Source organism: Cervus canadensis, chromosome 15 (assembly GCF_019320065.1).
Source record: "Cervus canadensis isolate Bull #8, Minnesota chromosome 15, ASM1932006v1, whole genome shotgun sequence".
Taxonomy (NCBI): domain Eukaryota; kingdom Metazoa; phylum Chordata; class Mammalia; order Artiodactyla; family Cervidae; genus Cervus; species Cervus canadensis.
In genome coordinates this window covers 41,311,361-41,328,940 of record NC_057400.1, presented here as the reverse complement: position 1 = coordinate 41,328,940, position 17,580 = coordinate 41,311,361, and the positions used below count along the sequence as shown (strand labels likewise).

Genomic DNA, 17,580 nt, shown 5'->3' with positions numbered 1-17,580 from the left:
AGAAATCACTAGTATAATGCATTTAGGGACTGGTGGTGAATATAATATTTACGCAAGTGAGGCATGTATACAGAAAGGATGCAGAGGTCAGAGTGCTGAGACAGGATAGTTGGGGCCACCACATATGACTGTCCTGCACTGAAAAAACCCTATGGGTCCCAATCATGTAGACCATAATTGGAATGAAGCACCCTAGAGTTACGGAGTGTACTAACTACATAAAACTGTACACAGCAGACTTAGATATGGCCAGACTGCAATAGACCTTGAATGTCACTAATTTTAACCTGCTGACATTAAGGAATTTTCAAGCAGGAGAATTTTCAAGCAGGAGATGAATATGTTTTAGAAAGATAAACCAGATACCAGCAGAATACAAACTAATGAGGGAGACAAAGTGAGTATATCCATAGGAAACCATTGTTGTATTCTGGTAAAAGATAAGGGCTTGAACTAGAGTAAGGGAAATGAAAGATGAATGGACTCAAGAGACATTTTAAAGGCAAAATTACCAGGATTCACTGGCCAACTGGATGTGTACAATAGATGAGAAGGAAGCATTCAGCGACTCTGAGTGAGTTGGCCTGGGATGGAGTCCTAGCATCTATGTTTTAATAAGCAAAGTAACCGGTTTATTTTGTTAAAGGTGGTTGGCCAGCCATATTTTTCAAAATATAGGGCAAACAGCAATGCCAGTCAGCCACAGAGAAATAGGAAGAAAAACTGAGAGAGACAGGAGAGGATACTGAATTCGATTTTGGACAAAAGTGCTAACAGAGACATAATAATAGGCAGGAAAAAATGTACCAACTGAGTGATAACGAAATCTAAAGAAGAAATGATGGCTAAGTAAGCCTTCCCTCCAGCTACTATTCTTAAAGTCCTGTTTTTAATGTCCTCTGATACTGGCTGACAGTCAACCAGGCCAAAATCTTTCTACCAAAAAACAAATAAACAAAACCTCTACATTGTTTTAAAAGAAAACAGTGGAGAGAGAAAGAAGCAAAACTCATTATTGTACTACTTTGTATCACAAGATATACACCTTTCTTTCTCCCAAATACAAACCAAAATATAGGTAGGAATATTGTCTAGTGCTCTGCTGTGTTAACCCTTATATACTGTTAAATAACAAGAAAAATAACTTTCTGGTAGAGTGTTTGAATGTGTGATTTTTCTTAAGTCTTTCTATTCTACTCTACCAAACTTATGATAATGAAATAGTAATCATCTTTCACAAGAGTAGAACAGTTTCTACCTATTTTCTGGTTTTAACTAAAAAAGTTTGAAAAAAAGGTCCCTTCATCCCGAAGACAATGTAAGAGATGTCACAGGCTGTACCAGATTCATAAAAGGCAAAGTTGTTCTTGAAAAAGTAGTTAAAATTTCATGAGTTAACAGGTTAGGGGCCCCTCCAACAACTCTGAGTCATTCACTAAATCACAATCACTATGAAAGGGGAGAGCTCGTCTATGAAAAGAGAATGAAACTTCGGGAGACAGAGGACCTTTTTCACAAAAAGGCCTATTTCCTCTTAAACTGCAGTTTAAATTGCTGGGCAGTCATTTAGCCTTGAGAATATTACCAACGATAAATGGGAACAGGCAAAAAGTCTACATAATTATAAGCTGTATTCTGTGCTCTTAATCACTGGCACAGAACTCTTCAAACCCTGGCTTTTAATTTCCCCGAGGACACCTAGAGGCTGTTGGGCCAATGCTTGCCAAGTCACAACTTGTTTTACTAGAAGTAATTGAGAGAACTCCAGTGAGAAAATAAATAAGGTTTCAGAGATTTCCAGATCTCCATTTCCAGGCATTCCCAAAAAGTTTAGGGTGTGACTGTAAATGTATAATATGATAAAAGTTTAAAATCAGATAGAATATTTTTATACCATGCAACACACTTTCTTACTCCTACTGTCAAATACTTCTGAATACAGGACCCCAAATCTCTAAGGAACCCTACAAACCAACTTCTCAAACCTGTCTCTGTGCCAAAATTACACACATTTCCACTCTTTTCAGGGCCACCCCAGTTTTCCTCAAATGTGAATACTCAGATCTAGTAAGTCCTAGCATTTGCTATGCTATCCTATTGTGGAGAAGCAAGAGTTTATTAAAAATTCTGATTTGATGTTTCATTTCCTTTTCCATCTGGAAAAAATAAAAAAGATGCTATAAAATAAAAATTCCAAATCCTATTTTTAACTGAGGCCACATCTTGTGTAAAATATATTAGCTTTTCTTAATACAAATCAGAGAACCAAAATTAGAAAGCCTAGTCAACCAAAGATAAAATCAGAGTTGGAGGGCAGAATACATGTCCAAGGTAGACATGCTTGTTGATGGGTGAGAGTGAATAAGCTATAACCTTTGTGTGAACCTCAGTTCCCTCATCTGCCCCAGTTTAGAATGTCTGGGGTACAGCATGCTGTAGGCCAATGGTTCCCAACCTGTCAGTACATCAGAATAATCCAGGGCAGTTCAAATAAACAACAACAACAACAAAATTAGCAAACCCTGTCCAAGACTTCTAGGACCATAATTTATTTTTTTGGCATGGGGTGGAGTAGGGGGAGGTAAGTGAGGGTAGAAAAAGAGACAAACAAGTGCGAGAGATTTCGAATCACTGCCGCAGAGGGTCAAGTCATAATGGGAAAGCACTGAGCTCTGAAAAATACTACACAAATATGTACCAAGGTAGGGAAATGGGCTTCCATAAAGTGTCCTTTTGTTCCACAGTGATGTTTTTTTAATTGTTCTAGAAGTGCATAGAATTCAGAATCAAAAATAGCAGTGGCTAAGGTAGATGTTCTTTAAAAAAAAAAAAAAAAAAAAGGTATTTTGATACTTTGGCAGATGGTTCAGAGCAATAGCACTCTTGCTGATCTTGGTTCATGAAATCTCCACAATTCACCAGTCTATGTGACAAGTGTTTTCTTTATTAATGGAAGAGACACCATTAATGGCATTTGCATTGAAGTTCGTGTTGAAAGACAAATCTGAGACCACAGCTTTTCTCCCACCGAGCAGTCCTTTTATAACTTGATTCTCACTGCTACCAACATTCCAAATCACCTTAATTCTTTTAAAATTCTCTATCTATAGATAGTTGATAAAGGACAGAGATCCCAGTGACAGACCTTAGTCTGAACAGGCACACACACAGCCATGAACCTGAAGATTCTGAACACTAAGAACCTTGTATCTGAAAGGTAATAAGCATCCCAACAACGGTGGTCGTTCCCTATTTCCTCCTAGGAAACATTAGTGACAGGGGTAGAATCTTACACCTACTAGATAAAAATTACTTGCCAGCTACTTTACTAAACTACCTTATTTTAATCTTCCCTCTCCAGATAAGGAAACTGAGGTTCAAAAGGTTAAATAAGGTGCCTAATATCAACAAATTAGAAAAAGGGAAGACCCAGATAAATCCAGGTCTCTTTGATGTGAAAAGACCAATATCTTAGTTCTTTTCACTATAATTTAATTTCTATTTTATTTTTAATCAAAGCATAATGCATCTATATTTTAATGAGACAAATGACTTTATAAGGTTTAAGAAAAACAGTAGTCCCTTACTCTCCTCTCCTCCCTCCCCACTTCCTGCTTCACCCTGGCAACAATTTTCAGCTCTTTTGATTCGTTTTGGTATTTACCTTTGTATTTCTAAATAATTTGCTAATATTGTCACTACTGATTTCTATTTTACTTGTCTTCCCACTATGGAAGACAAGGATTCAGCTCACTTTTAAAATCTCCTCTCCCTTTATATCCTCCTCATCCTTCTAACAGTTATGTACTATTTGATTAGATCTACATTCCACTTTTACTTTCTTATGACTGTGTAATGCTATTCACTGATGAGCCATACACTAAACTATGGCTCCTTTTTCTTTCCTGAAAAATATTTTTCCTGAAAAAACTTATTTGCTTTATTTCTTACTATTACTAATACAATTCCTCAGTAAGTTCAGACATTACTTTATCTATTTCATTTTCTAACAAGGATCTCTCCTTGAGCTTTCCGACTTGCTCAAGTTTAGATTGTTCATCTCTGTGCAGAGAGGAAGGCCTTCACCTTGAGACCTTCTTTCAACCTGAATCTGATGATTCCCTTTATTCATCTCTCTCTCTAGCTGATCTCTCATTCTCAGTATCCCAAATCTTCATCCTTCCTGTTTTACTCCTCAGTTTGATGGGGTAAACCCTCCAGTAGCTTTCTGATGAAGTGCTTGCAAAGTAAATTTTTTGAGACCTTGCTGAAATTATATTTCAGATAACTGAAAATATCTTTACCCTAAGATTTAACTGACAGTTCGCCAGGTTAAGAGTCCCAGGTTGAAAGTAATTTTTCCTCAGAATTTTCTAAGTTTTGCTACACTCATTTTGCTTTTGTTGAAGTTCAGGGCCATTTTGACTCCTGCTCTTATACTTAACCCATCTGGAAGTTCATCCTTCAGTTGTTGCAAATTTTCTTGAATTACTTTTTGGGCCATTTCATTCCTTCTCTGTGCCTATTTGGGACTCCTACTATCGGGATGTTAAATTTTGTGAAGTGGTACTCTAATTCCTCCTACCTCCTTCTTTTTAAACAAACATTTACCCCCTTACTTTATAGATAAATATATCTTAAGTCTGTTGTCTTTGACAACAAGCATTGTGATGACAAATAGTGTCCAACCAATCCTCAATAAAAAGTAATAATCAAGGAAAATAGTGTGCTTCTGGAACTCCACTGAGGCTGTGGGTGTGTAGACAAACAATGCTCTACTACCAATTGCCCAGTTCAACCAGAGCAGCTCAACTTTGATTAGTTATACACATTTGGATTTCAAGTTTGAAAAGAATCACATGCTTAAAGGTAGATTTCCTCCACCCCTTTTGCTTTTCAGTTGCCGAGTCATGTCTGACTCTTTGGACCCCATGGACTGCAGAATGCCAGGCCTCCCTGTCCCTCATCATCTCCCTGAGTTCCCCCAAGTTCATGTCTACTGAATCGATGATGTCATCCAATCATCTCATTCTCTGTCACCCTCTTCTCCTTCTGCCTTTGATCTTTCCTAGCATTAGGGTTTTTTTCCCAAAGAGTCGGCTGTTTGCATCAGGTGGCCAACGTATTGGAGCTTCAGCATCAGTCCTTCCAATGAGTATTCAGGGTTGATTTTCTTTAGGATGGACTGGTTTGATCTCCATGCTGTCCAAGGTACTCTCAAGAGTCTTCTCCAGCACCACAATTCAAAAGCATCTTTAACAAGGTCTACTTTTTGTGGACAAGTAGAGACAAGTGTGGGTGATTTAGTAAGTAGAAAAAGGGTCCTCTCCTGGGTTTTCCCCACTGCTGAGATTATTATGCTTCTGGGTAAGTGTTCTACCAGGGTTGACACTTGTGGTAAGAGGCCAGTTTAAATCTAAAGCAGTTTCAGGATGGGGTGATTCTAGAGTAACTGTTTACCTCTTCTACTCTGCCCTAGAAAAGAAAGTCACCTGCTTTTCCCAACCCCTTGGGGTATGAATAATAACAGTTCACATTCTACTTCAGAAAAGTTGCCATCTTAGCAAAGGAAGAAGTGAGTAAGTGAGTGAGAGATACATCCTGTCTTTTCTATTTAGCTCTATGTTTGACTCCTCAGCCACAAAAAGCAACAAAAGCAAAAAGCAGAAAAAAAGTCAATAATGTAGAATATACACATAAATAAAAGAACATCTTCTGTCTTAGATGGTTAAGGTAAATCTTTGAAGGCACTGAAAAGTATGTGTGTTTCCTTACTTGAAGAAAGGAAATGGAAGAGAACTGTCACTCCTGACATTAACTTCCAATCATTTCCCAGTTTTAAGAGAGTTCCATTAGTACAAGCAGCCAGTTCCCCAAAATGACAGCTTCCATTTCTATTCTCACTTTCCAGGTTGTAAACTTCAGTTATGGATACACCCACAGCACACTGCACTACACTGTCACTGTGTAACACTGTTCCAATCAGGCAGCTGAAATCACAGAAACTTAAATATCATAGATCCAGCAGAGTCAGAATTTGCATTTTGCATTTTTTTTTTAATAAGCTGGTTGGCTAAATGCATCAGGATAGATAAGGTAAGACAATCCCACAGATCAAACCCAAAACTCACCATACTAGGTTCTCTGTTTTTCTGGATGTCAGAACTTGGTGAAACTTTTTGTTATCTTCTAAGAGTTAAAAGGAGACTTCATAGCCAAAGACCACATCCATGAGTCTCAGCTTTGCCTCACTTCCTTTTTTATCTCCAGTAGCACTTCTTTCCCTCAAGTTGTATAAAATTCTATGGGCTGAAGTGCAAAACTAAATAGTGTAACACCAAAAGGGAAACTAGACATGTGATGTTCTACCCATCTCAGGCATTGCTCAGTTAGCTTGCTTAGCCATGTTAAGGGGTATCTTTTCCTCTGAGTAGGGGCCACGTTAGAATCTGGAGATGCAGGAGAAAGAATTATCAGTTTGAAATGGTTACCTAATATTAAAAAATCTGTCTTTCATAAATTATATAAAGTAGGGCTCTACAGAATATTCTTGGATGGGGAAAACTTCAAGAGGAAGTTTACATTCAGTAAGAGGAGGTGTAAGAACTTTGTGGGAAGAAAGGTCACATATTTTTATCTCCTAGGATTTGTGGTATTTTAATGTTTATAAAAAAGGAAATATGGATTTAAAAAGGCTGAAAAACATCAATATGAAGGGAAAGGCATTTTAGTTTAGGGATAGCCAATACATAAAGTAATGAAATTAATCATGGTAAAAGCCATATATTTATTGGATGGAAATAGTAAAACCACTTATATATCCAACAAGAACAGTTGATTTTTTTTTTGAGAAATTTAAAATCATTATTATCTTGAAGGGACTTGAGTCCCTGATTTCTGTCCTTAGAGCAAATCATTCTTCACAGCAAAATCACCTGATTCAGTTTATTCTGCTGCTGAAGAGAACAATTCTCCATACCTCATTCTACTGCAAATATCTCAAGGATTCCTATAACTTCAGCTAAGTAACCATCAAACGAACTCATTATTTTTCTTAGTCCACTCAATTTCCAATAATTCATAACTACAATGACTTGCAGACAGACTGTTTTCACTGTTAACAACCTATTTTCAATAGACCCTTCTTTTTTTGCAAAGAAAAAAGCATCGTGGTAAGTGAAAGCTACTACAGATTATTGCTCAAAATGTTTACCCTCATAATTTAGTAATGATAATTACCATTAAAGAAAGTATCTCTCTGAAGTTAAAAAGAAAACAAGGTTACTGTTTAGGACACTTCTCCCAGGAGACAAACAATTATCATTATTATTTACTTCCCAAACTTTTTTCTTAAAATAATTTAAAAAGTCTCTTAAGAAATGCTTTTCTTGCTTGAACAACAATGTGAATACATTCAACACTACTGAACTATACACTTAAAAATGGCTAAGGTGGTAAACTTCACAGTATGTGTATTTTACCACAATTTTTAAAAATGTTTTTATAGATTAGGAATTGAAAAACTGTAACATATACAATTACATAGGTCCCAAAGGCTTGTTTTCAGTTGCAAAGGCTCTGGTACCACTGCCTGTTTCAATCCTCCTCAACTTTTTTGAACAGTTTTCAAACAATGCACACGATTCAAAAGATTCCGTACGCTAATTTGCCACCCACCCACAAGGGAGTTCAATTCATATTCTGTTACCCTTTTTTGAAAATGATTCAGAATCTTGGTCTTGGACTACAGAGAAATTTTGTTACCTATTCTTGCTAACAGCCTCCTCTTTTCCCCTACCCATGATTGAAAACCATAGCAGTAAGCATAAAAGACAACATGGAATGAATGGCAGCCACAACGTAAATCCTACAGAAAATAGAAACTAAAAGTTGATTTGACATAATTACACACAATCAAGTTGAAACCGAATAGTAATATTCATGCTTAGAAAGCTGTTAGAAAACATAAGGATATATAGTAGCAACAGCTAATCAACTAAGGCATGAGTATATGGCTGGCTGTTGAACAACACCAGTTTGAACTGCACAAGTCTACTTATCCAAGGATCCATGGATATTTTCATGAGTAAATACGGCAGTATTATATGATCTGTTGTTGGTTGAATCCCTGGATGTGGAAATGCCGATATGGTGGAAGTACAGGTACACAGGAACCTTGGATACAGAGGGTTAACTTTACACGCAGATTTTCAATTGAGCAGAGGGTTGCCATGCCTTAACCTCCGTGTTGTTCAAGGACCAACTGTAGTTAGAATAGTGTTTTACATCAAGAGGCTATGTATTCTTTTTTTTTTTTTACCATTTCCTGACAGATAATTGCTATGCTTTTAAAAAATATGCAGTCTTTGTCTGTTATAGGTTGTTGTTTAGTTGCTAACTTGTGTCCGACTCTTTGCGACCCCATGGACTGTAGCCCACCAGGATTCTCTGTCCATGGCATTTCCTAGGCAAGAATACTGGAGTGAGTTACCATTTCCTCCTCCAAGGAATTTTCCCAACCCAGGGATGGAACCAGTATCTCCTGCATTGGCAGAAAATTCTTTACCAGTGAGCTACCAGGGAAGGGCATGCCCCCAAATTGTGCCAATAATCACTTGTTCTAGATTAACAGATTTTTAAGCTAAGCTACTCAAATATCCAAACACTGACAGAATACCTGCATTCCTCTGTAAATAACATTTATGAGCGTCTTGAAGTTTCCTCCAGTTCACAGATGTATATTGCTAAACTGCATTATCTAAGGTAATAGTCTTGCTTGAAAGCAATCAAAAAGTATTTCAAATAAACATTTATAAAAGTGAATAGCTCTCCCAAAGATTACATAATACACTACTATCCACATATTAACAGTACGCCATTCGTTAGCTGAGTAAAACAGTGGGCTGTGGTTATATGGTTTATATGCCTCAGAAGCCAGCCCTGTTCCTATGTGTGTCCACAGACTATGTACATACGTAGACTGTTACAGATTTTCACTTCATATTCAGTAAGTAAAAGCATGCTGAGCTTGCATATTTTCTCAGCCACTCATTTTGAAACTCCCCTATTGGATTTGGCTAGAGTAGAATGTCAGCTAGGTTACTACCTCTAAAACAAGAAATTTCCTGGGAAAATTGGGAAGCTGATGACAACAAAGTGAACTAATGCTCTTTTAGTTGAATTTCACTCAATGTTTCTTTCAGGTCATAAAAGTTTGCCCATGTAGAAGCAACACCCTTTCCTTTATAAATTGGAGTAGAGGAGAAAAAACAGTAAAGCACTTTATTATCACCCCCAGTCTACGTACAGCATTTTCCCTGAAAAATAAAAAAAAGGTGGAGGATAAAAATGACCAGGATCAGCACAGCAGTTCTTCATTCTCTACACTACTGGTGCTTCACACCCCTTCAATTATAAGGATTTACTCTAAGGAGCTTTTGTTTGCTTTTTAAAGTTCTGGATCTTTCTGCTGAATATTATTGCTGCCTTAAGAACAATGTACAGTTGACCTTGAACAACATGGGTTTTAACTGCATGGATATACTTACAGGTGAATTTTTTCCCCCACTAAATATATACTACAGTACTACACTATCTGCAGTTGATTGTATCTGAAGATGCAAAACCTGGGAAACAGAGGGCTGACTATAAATTGCTTGCAGATTTTCAACTGTTGGGAGCTGTGGCGCCCCTAACCTTCAAGTATTATTCAAGGGTCCACTGTATTTTCATGAATTAATTCTTTCAGACTTTCAAACAGAGAGCTCTTAAACTATTTTAGGTTTCACTGGTGGCTCAGCAAGTTGAGCTGAGTCTGCCAATGCAGGAGATGCTGAGTTCAATCCCTGAGTTAGGAAGATCCCCTGGAGAAGGAAATGGCAATCCACTCAATATTCTTCCTGGGAAATCCCATGGACAGAGGAGCCTGGTGGGCTACAGTCCATGGGGTTGCAAAGAGTCAGACACAACTTAGCAACTAAACAAGCTATTTAAACCACCTCAAAGCAGAGAAAGAAAGAACTAACCTAAAGTCTTTTTAGAAAATCAGCATAGCCTTGATATCAAACTCTGGCAAAGATAACAGGAAAAAAGATATCTACAGATGTAACTCAATTACTGATTTTAAATAAAATTGTTATCAAAAAGAAACCTATATGCTGAAATTTAACACAGTGATGAAGTGCAAGTTTGGTTCAAAAACTAGAAATCAAAGATACAAATGAGCTTATTTACAAAACAGAAGCAGAGCACAGATGTAGAAAAAAAAACTTACAGTTAACATGAGATAAAGGGGAGAGGGATAAATTGGAAGACTGGGACTGACATATACACACTATATAAAATAACTAATGAACCTGCTGTATAGCACAGAGAAATCTATTAAATACTCCATAATCAATATGTAGGTCAAGAAGCAACAGTTAGAACTGTACATGGAACAAAAGATTGGCTCTGAATCAGGAAACAAGTATGTCAAGGCCGTATATTGTCACCCTGCTTATTTAACTTATATGCAGAGAACATCATGCGAAATACCAGGCTGGATGAAGCACAAGCTGGAATCAAGACTGCCAGGAGAAACATCAATAACCTCAGATATACAGATGACACCACCCTTATGGCAGAAAGCGAAGAAGAACTAAAGAGCTTCTTGATGAACGTGAAAGAGGAGAGTGAAAAAGTTGGCTTAAAACTCAACATTCAAGAAACTAAGATCATGGCATCCAGTCCCATCACTTCATGGCAAATAAACAGGAAAACAATGGCAACAGTGACAGACTTTATTTTCTTGGGCTCCCAAATCACTGCAGATGGTGACTGCAGCCATGAAATTAAAAGATGCTTGCTTCTTGGAAGAAAACCTATGACCAACCTAGAGAACATATTAAAAAGCAGAGACATTACTTTGCCAACAAAGGTCTGTTTAGTCAAAGCCACGGTTTTTCCAGTAGTCATGTATGGATGTGAGAGTTGGACTATAAAGAAAGCTGAGCACCGAAGAATTGATGCTTTTGAAGAAGTTTTTGGAGATGCTTTTGGAGAAGACTCTTGAGAGTCCCTTGGACTGCAAGGAGATCCAATCAATCTTTTTTTTTTTTCCCCCAATCAGTCAATCTTAAAGGAAATCGTCCTGAATACACATTGGAAGGTCTGATGCTAAAGGTGAAACTCCAATAATTTGGCCACCTGATGCAAAGAACTGACTCACTGGGAAAGACCCTGATGCTGGGAAAGACTGAAGGCGGGAGGAGAAGGGGACGACAGAGGATGAGATGGTTGGATGACATTACCGACTCGCTGGACATGAGTTTGAGCAAACCCTGGGAGTTGGTGATGGACAGGGAAGCCTGGCGTGCTGCAGTTCATGGGGTCGCAAAGAGTCAAACACGACTGAGCATCTGAACTAATGGCCTATATGGGAAAACAAACAAACAAAAAAAGTGGATATATGTTCGTATACTTTGCTGTACAGCTGAAATTAACCATTATAAATCAACTATACTCCAATAAAAATTAACAACAACAACAAAGGTAGAAATCTACTAAAACAATTTGCCATTCTAAAAGGTCAAGGAAGAAAACCACATGATTGGCCATATTAGATGCCAAAATGCCATATATGACAAAACTCAACTTCCACTCCTGATAAAAATGTTTAGCTAAGTAGCAATGAAAATACATCAACAACAAATATATACACCAAATGAAAACTCAACATCTACTATTCAAAACTGCTCTCAAAGTGCTGGCCAATGCAAAAGAAAAAACAAAATAAAAAAACCCCAACTTTAGACACAATCCAAAATCCATTCCCTGCAAAAATCCAAGTAGCTAGAAATATTAAAGATATTTATTTGATAAATAAAATTATTTGAAATTTATTATAAAATTCATATTCAATGATGACACAATAAAAACAACTACAAATGAATAAATATGATAAGGATGCCCAGAATCACTGTTATTATATATCACTGTTTTGGAGAAGCTAGATATTTATAAACAAAAGAAAGAAGTATAAAGAAGGAGATAAGAGTATATTCAGAAGACTATTTTCTTAGAAAATTCAAGAGAATTTATTAAAACCAGTAATTTTAGAAAGTTGGCCAGAAATATAAATCATCTACATGTCAGTCACAAAATATCAGCGGATAGTTAAAACCCCCCAAGGGCTTCCCTGGTGACTCAGTGGTGAAGAATGCAGGAGAATCAGGTTCAATCCCTGGGTTAGAAATATCTCTCCCCTGGAGAAGGAAATGGCAACCCATTCCAGCTTTCCTGCCTGGGAAATCCCATGGACAGAGGAGCCTGGTGGGTTACAGTCCATGGGGTCACAAAGAGTCGGATATGACTGGCAACTATACAACAAAACTCCCCAGAGAAACCTGTTTTAATGAAATATAAATAGTTTACTTTAAATTTTACCTGAGAGAGAGTACAATCATCAAGGACATTTGAAGAGGGGCTTGCTTTATGCATGACTACAAAGTGCCTAACCAAAGAAAGATTGGTAATTGTATAGGAAGAAGCAAATACAACAAAGGAACACAAGAATCCAAAAAAGACTCATGTATGCCTGGAAATTTACTATATTAAGGTAGTATTTCTAGCCAGCTGGGAATGAATTAATTTCAGCAAATGATTGCAGCAAAAATGGCTAAATCCTGATCTTATACAATTTTCAAAAATAATTTTCATACGTTTTAATGAATAAAGCATAACAAAACTGTAAGAAGATTTAATGAACAATAAAGGAAAATATTTTAATAATTTTTAAGTGAGGACCATCTTCTTAAGTGAAAACCTGGGCATTTTAACCCAAAGACTGATAGTTCTTGAAAATATTCGCCATGTAATTCACAAAGGGTTAATATATCTGTATCCTAATGAAATACAGATTAAATAATTGTGAAGAAAAGGGCAAAATATATAGACAGGCCATATTAAGAGATGTTTAACTACATTTGGATCATCCAGGCAAAGAAATCCCATGCTGACATTAAGGTAAAGCAGAGTTATATATGGTAAGATTTCCACTGTATATATTCTATCTGAAAAACCAAATAATAGGACTGTATGCACATACAATCTTATTTTCATAAGAAAGCGAAATAACATGTTTATGTACACATAAGAGAGATGTGCAAGACGTTGGAGTACCTGTGGCTGGGGAGAGGGCCGTGAAGGAGTTTCATTTTCTGCTTAAAACATGACTGTTACCACTTTAGGGTTCTCTTCTCCTCCCCAGTGAGAGGGACAAAAATTTTTTTCGCAGACTACAGAGCTCGCTTCTCTGCTCCCCCTCTTTGAAATGTGTATTCCCGTCGTGGTAGAGAAACAGATCACGCTATTTTCCTTCACTTTCGTGTCACTTCACTTCCTTTACTAACCATTTCTCTCTTAAGATAAAACTTGTCAAAAGCGTCTGTGAGACACAGGACACTTTATATAGCAAAGGCTGCTATACTTCTCCTTGTTACAGCATAGTAAGAAACACAGAGACTCCTTGGTTTGAGTATCTTCCCCCTCCTTGCTTCACTTCGTGACGAGCACAGCTTGTTACACGTGTAACTCGTCACTAGTCAGTTTACACCGCGCTAGGGATTCCGCCTAATGCCCGGTTCCCACTGGGGGCAGGGTTTGCTTCCGCTCTTTCCGCCTCAGCCATCCAGTTTCTCCTTGACCCTCGGGAAGGTTACCCAACTTCTCATTGACAAGGCGATGATGACACCCCACAGGAAAGCTGAGAGAGAAACTGTGCAATAACCTTGGTGAAAAAACAACAGAAAGAACCTAGGAAGTTTTTGAAAGAGTAACAAAGATAGTATTAACTTCTGGAAGGCAGCCCCCGGTCCTCAAGGGAGGCTGGGACCTCCAGGTGGGGTCCACTGCTCACCCTGACATCACAGGCCTGCCTCCCTGGTTAGCAGGCCAAGAAATCAAGTCACAGAGAGCGGCCGACGCGGAGTCGGGCAGGGTCCCTTCCCAGCAGCCGTCGCAGCCGGGGCCGTCGCTGCTGCGCAGACGCCGTGAGCCCGGAAAGCCCCTCCCGGTCCGCTCCGGGACGGGGACCCAGGTGATTTCTCTCGCACAAAGTCCCTCCCCACCAGAAGAACTGGTTGTCTCTGCAGCTCCTCGGTTTTTCTCCCTGCGGCGCCCATACGGCAGCGTATCCCTTTCGCTCACACACACAAGTTCTCCGTCGCCGTGCCCGACGCATTCGGACACAGCAACTCGCTAGCGAAGTTTCTTACTTACAGCTCAGGGTTTCCGCACCGGTCTCTCCACCCTCAAGTCGCCCGGCGCCCGGCCGAGTGACTCCGACCGGAAGTTGTTTTCCTTTCCAGTTCAGAGGGCAGCGCCTGCGCGTGGATCCCTTAACCCTTTCACCCTCCACCCTTCCAAGCCAGACCGTGCCCCTCCCGCCACTTCCCCCCACCGCACCCAAGCCCCGCCCCGCCCCGCCCCGCCCCGCCCAGCGCAGCCCCGCCCCGCCCAGCGCAGCCCTGCCCGGACTCAAGGGGGAAAACCACAGGCCCGGAAAGGCACGCGATGTCAAGTTTAAAGGTCAGCTGAGGGTCTCTTGTTAAAGATATAGATTCACCCTTAGAGATTCCCAGAGTTAAGAGCGCAGCTAAGTCGCTTCAGTGTTGTCCAACTCTTTGAGACTTGGTGGATGGTAGCCCATAAGGCTTCTAGTCCATGGGTTTCTCCAGGCAAGAATACTGGAGTGGGTTGCCATGCCCTCACCAAGAGTTAAGAGCAACTGGGGTGAATTCCAGGAATCCTCATTTTCAGCAGATATTCATGTGAATGTGATTAGGGTTATTAAAGTCCACATGCTGAGAAAAACCACACACACACACATACACACACACACACCCATTTGGGTTTTCCCCAACTAGCAACACCTATCATTAAAAGTACTTGCTAAAGTTGAATGATTGCTACATGCAAGTAGATCTCTTTTTAAAAAATTTCCCCTAACTTAGGATTCTCCGTTATTCCATTTCCTACCCATGCTTGAATATTTTCCAAGGTGAACATTTTAGACAGATACCTCAAGAAAAGTTTTATCTTGGATATCTACTATCTCAGGCAAGTTGCTTTAATCTAATGAACCTTGATTTTCTAAAATCTGACAGCAAATGACAATGATAACCTACTTCACTGGATGGATGGTTGCAGGATCAACTGATAATGTAAGCCAAAAAAAAAAAAAAAGAAAAATCGTAAAATTCAGAATGCTCTGCAAATGAAAGGGGCTGTCTGGAGTCAGTCATGTCATCCTGGCTCCTTCCCACCATCAAGCTCATTCCTAGGATTCCTTTTAGGAAAAGAGTAGTCAAATTCACAGCATATACACATATGGACTCTCCCTGAGAACACTGAAAGTTGGGACTCTCCACATTGACTGAAGTATAACTGTATTTGGTCGAATGCATGTAACACTTTTAGAAGCTTCCATGGTGATTACTTACTATTTATTTAATTAAAACAATATTTTTAAAAACTTTCACTATTTTTGCATGTATCTGACAAGAGTTGGTGGTGTTTGAAAAAGACTTTATCACCAAGCACAAGCATATTAAGGGTGTTGAAAATAGCAAGTTCAAAGCCAAGATTAAAATGACCATGAATACTATATACTGTTGTCAGGCAGAGCCTGCTCTAGAACATAGCTTTATATCCACAGACTTGATGAAATTTCCAAATTTGAGAACATGCCTGTCCTAGTGATCTTGGACAAGCCATGCTTGGACAGGTCTTCAGTCCATCCAAGATTCTTTCTTCATCCTGAGTGTTTCAAGCCTAGCTCTGCAGTCTTGAGCTCTTTTTTTTCTAGTTATACTGCTGCATATAACTTAGAAGCTGCTATCCCTCCAGGGGAGTCCAGGATCTTGCTCCTCCTAGGATAGCAACTTTTCTCTGATACAGCATAAAGATCAAGTTCTGATTGCCTCAATTTCTCCCTATACTTCTGAATCATGGATATTTATACTCCGTTCCTTAGGCCCAGTCATCCAAGGATTTAAAGACTTGCCAAATTACAGTGTATTCTACTGGATTATCTTGAGTATTTGGCTTATTTTTTAAGTCAAAGCCAGAACATAATTTTAAAAACATTGTCTTTTTAAAAAACAGAAATGTTTTGGTATAGCATTGTGACCAGTTGAATAGTTTTCTTGTAATAAGTAATTGAGTTAATCATGACAGTACAGTACCTTTTTAAAAAAGAATTTGTGATTGATTTTAAGTTCATAGCAAATTTGCAAGGAACACATAGAGATTTACCATACACTCCCTACTCTGAAACATGCCTAAGACTCTTTATCATCAACACTTCCCACCAGAGTGATACACTTGTCACAACTGATGAAATTACATTGACATATCTTTATCATCCAAAGTCCATAGTTTACATTAGGGTTCACTCTTGGTATTATACATTCTATGAGTGTGGACAGAGGCATAATGACATATATCTATCCTTATAGTATTATACTATACTGGAGGATACCAGAGTATACTCTATGTACTCTGACATGTATCCATAGTTGTAGTACCATACTATACTAGAATAATTTCACTATCCTAAAAATCCTCTATTCGCCACTTATTCATCTCTTCCTCTCCCTAATCTCTGACAGCCACTGATCTTTTTACTGTCTTCATAGTTGTGCCTTTTCCAGAATGTCATATGTTGGAACCACACATTATATAGCCTTTTCACATTGGCTTCTTTCACTTAGTAATTGCATTTGAATTTCCTCCATGTCTTTTCATGGCTTGAAAAATCATTTCTTTTTATTGCTGAATAATACTCCATTGTCTGGATGTACCACAGCTTATCCATTCCTACTGGAAGACGTCTTGGTTGCTTCCAACTTTTGGCAGTTATGAATAAAGCTACTATAAACATTAGTGTGCAGGTTTTTGCGTGTGTTTTCAGCTACTTTCAGCTACTTTCACACTCCTAAATATCAAAGAGTGTGATTGTTGGGTTGTAGAGCAAGAGCTGGAGAAGGCAATGGCAACCCACTCCAGTACTCTTGCCTGGAAAATCCCATGGACGGAGGAGCCTGGTACGCTGTAGTCCATGGGGTCACACAGAGTTGGACACGACTGAAGTGACTTAGCAGCAGCAGCAGAGCAAGAGCATATTTAGTTTTGTAACAAGCTGCCAAAGTGTATTCCAAAGTGGCTATACAATTTTGTATCCCCATCAACAATGAAAGAGAATTATTTTTGCTTCACATCCTCATTAGCATTTGGTGTTGTCAGTGTTCTGGATTTTGGCCATTTTAAAAGGATGATAGTGGTATCTCATTGTGTTTTAATTTTCATTTCCATGATGATATATAATGTGAAGCATCTTTTCACATGGTGATTTTAATCTGTATATCTTTTTTGTAAACTATCTGTTAAAGTTCTTGACCCATTTTAAAACTGGATTGTTTGTTCTCTTATTGTTGAATTTTAAGAATTCTCTGTATATTTTGTATCACAGTCCTTTATCAGATTTATCTTTTGAAAATATTTCTACCAGTCTGTGGCTTGTCTTTTAATTCTCTTTAC

At 38.5% G+C, this 17,580-nt stretch overlaps 1 protein-coding gene and 1 long non-coding RNA gene across 9 annotated transcripts in view; one reads left to right on the top strand and one right to left on the bottom strand.

The window, feature by feature from the left end:
- TANK (TRAF family member associated NFKB activator) overlaps nucleotides 1-17,580 on the bottom strand; it is a 94,588-nt gene that overhangs the window by 62,161 nt on the left and 14,847 nt on the right. The window contains exon 1 of one of the 8 annotated variants that reach the window (XR_006273130.1): nucleotides 13,162-13,787. The exons of 1 other annotated variant lie outside the window; for it this stretch is intronic. Coding sequence is in view for 3 of the 7 variants with exons in the window: in XM_043487730.1 (XP_043343665.1) it covers nucleotides 13,162-13,196 (35 nt within the window). In the remaining 4 variants the exon portion in view is untranslated. Of the gene's footprint in view, nucleotides 1-11,291; nucleotides 11,314-13,161; nucleotides 13,788-13,897; nucleotides 14,010-14,259; nucleotides 14,403-17,580 lie in introns of those variants that run through there. 6 more of the 8 variants (XR_006273131.1, XM_043487733.1, XM_043487732.1 and 3 more) reach the window with 6 other exon arrangements.
- The window catches only part of LOC122453651, a 40,828-nt gene continuing 37,733 nt past the window's right edge, over nucleotides 14,486-17,580 (top strand). Inside the window, exon 1 of the long non-coding RNA XR_006273132.1 lies at nucleotides 14,486-14,568. This is a non-coding gene — a long non-coding RNA (uncharacterized LOC122453651). The remainder of the gene's footprint in view (nucleotides 14,569-17,580) is intronic.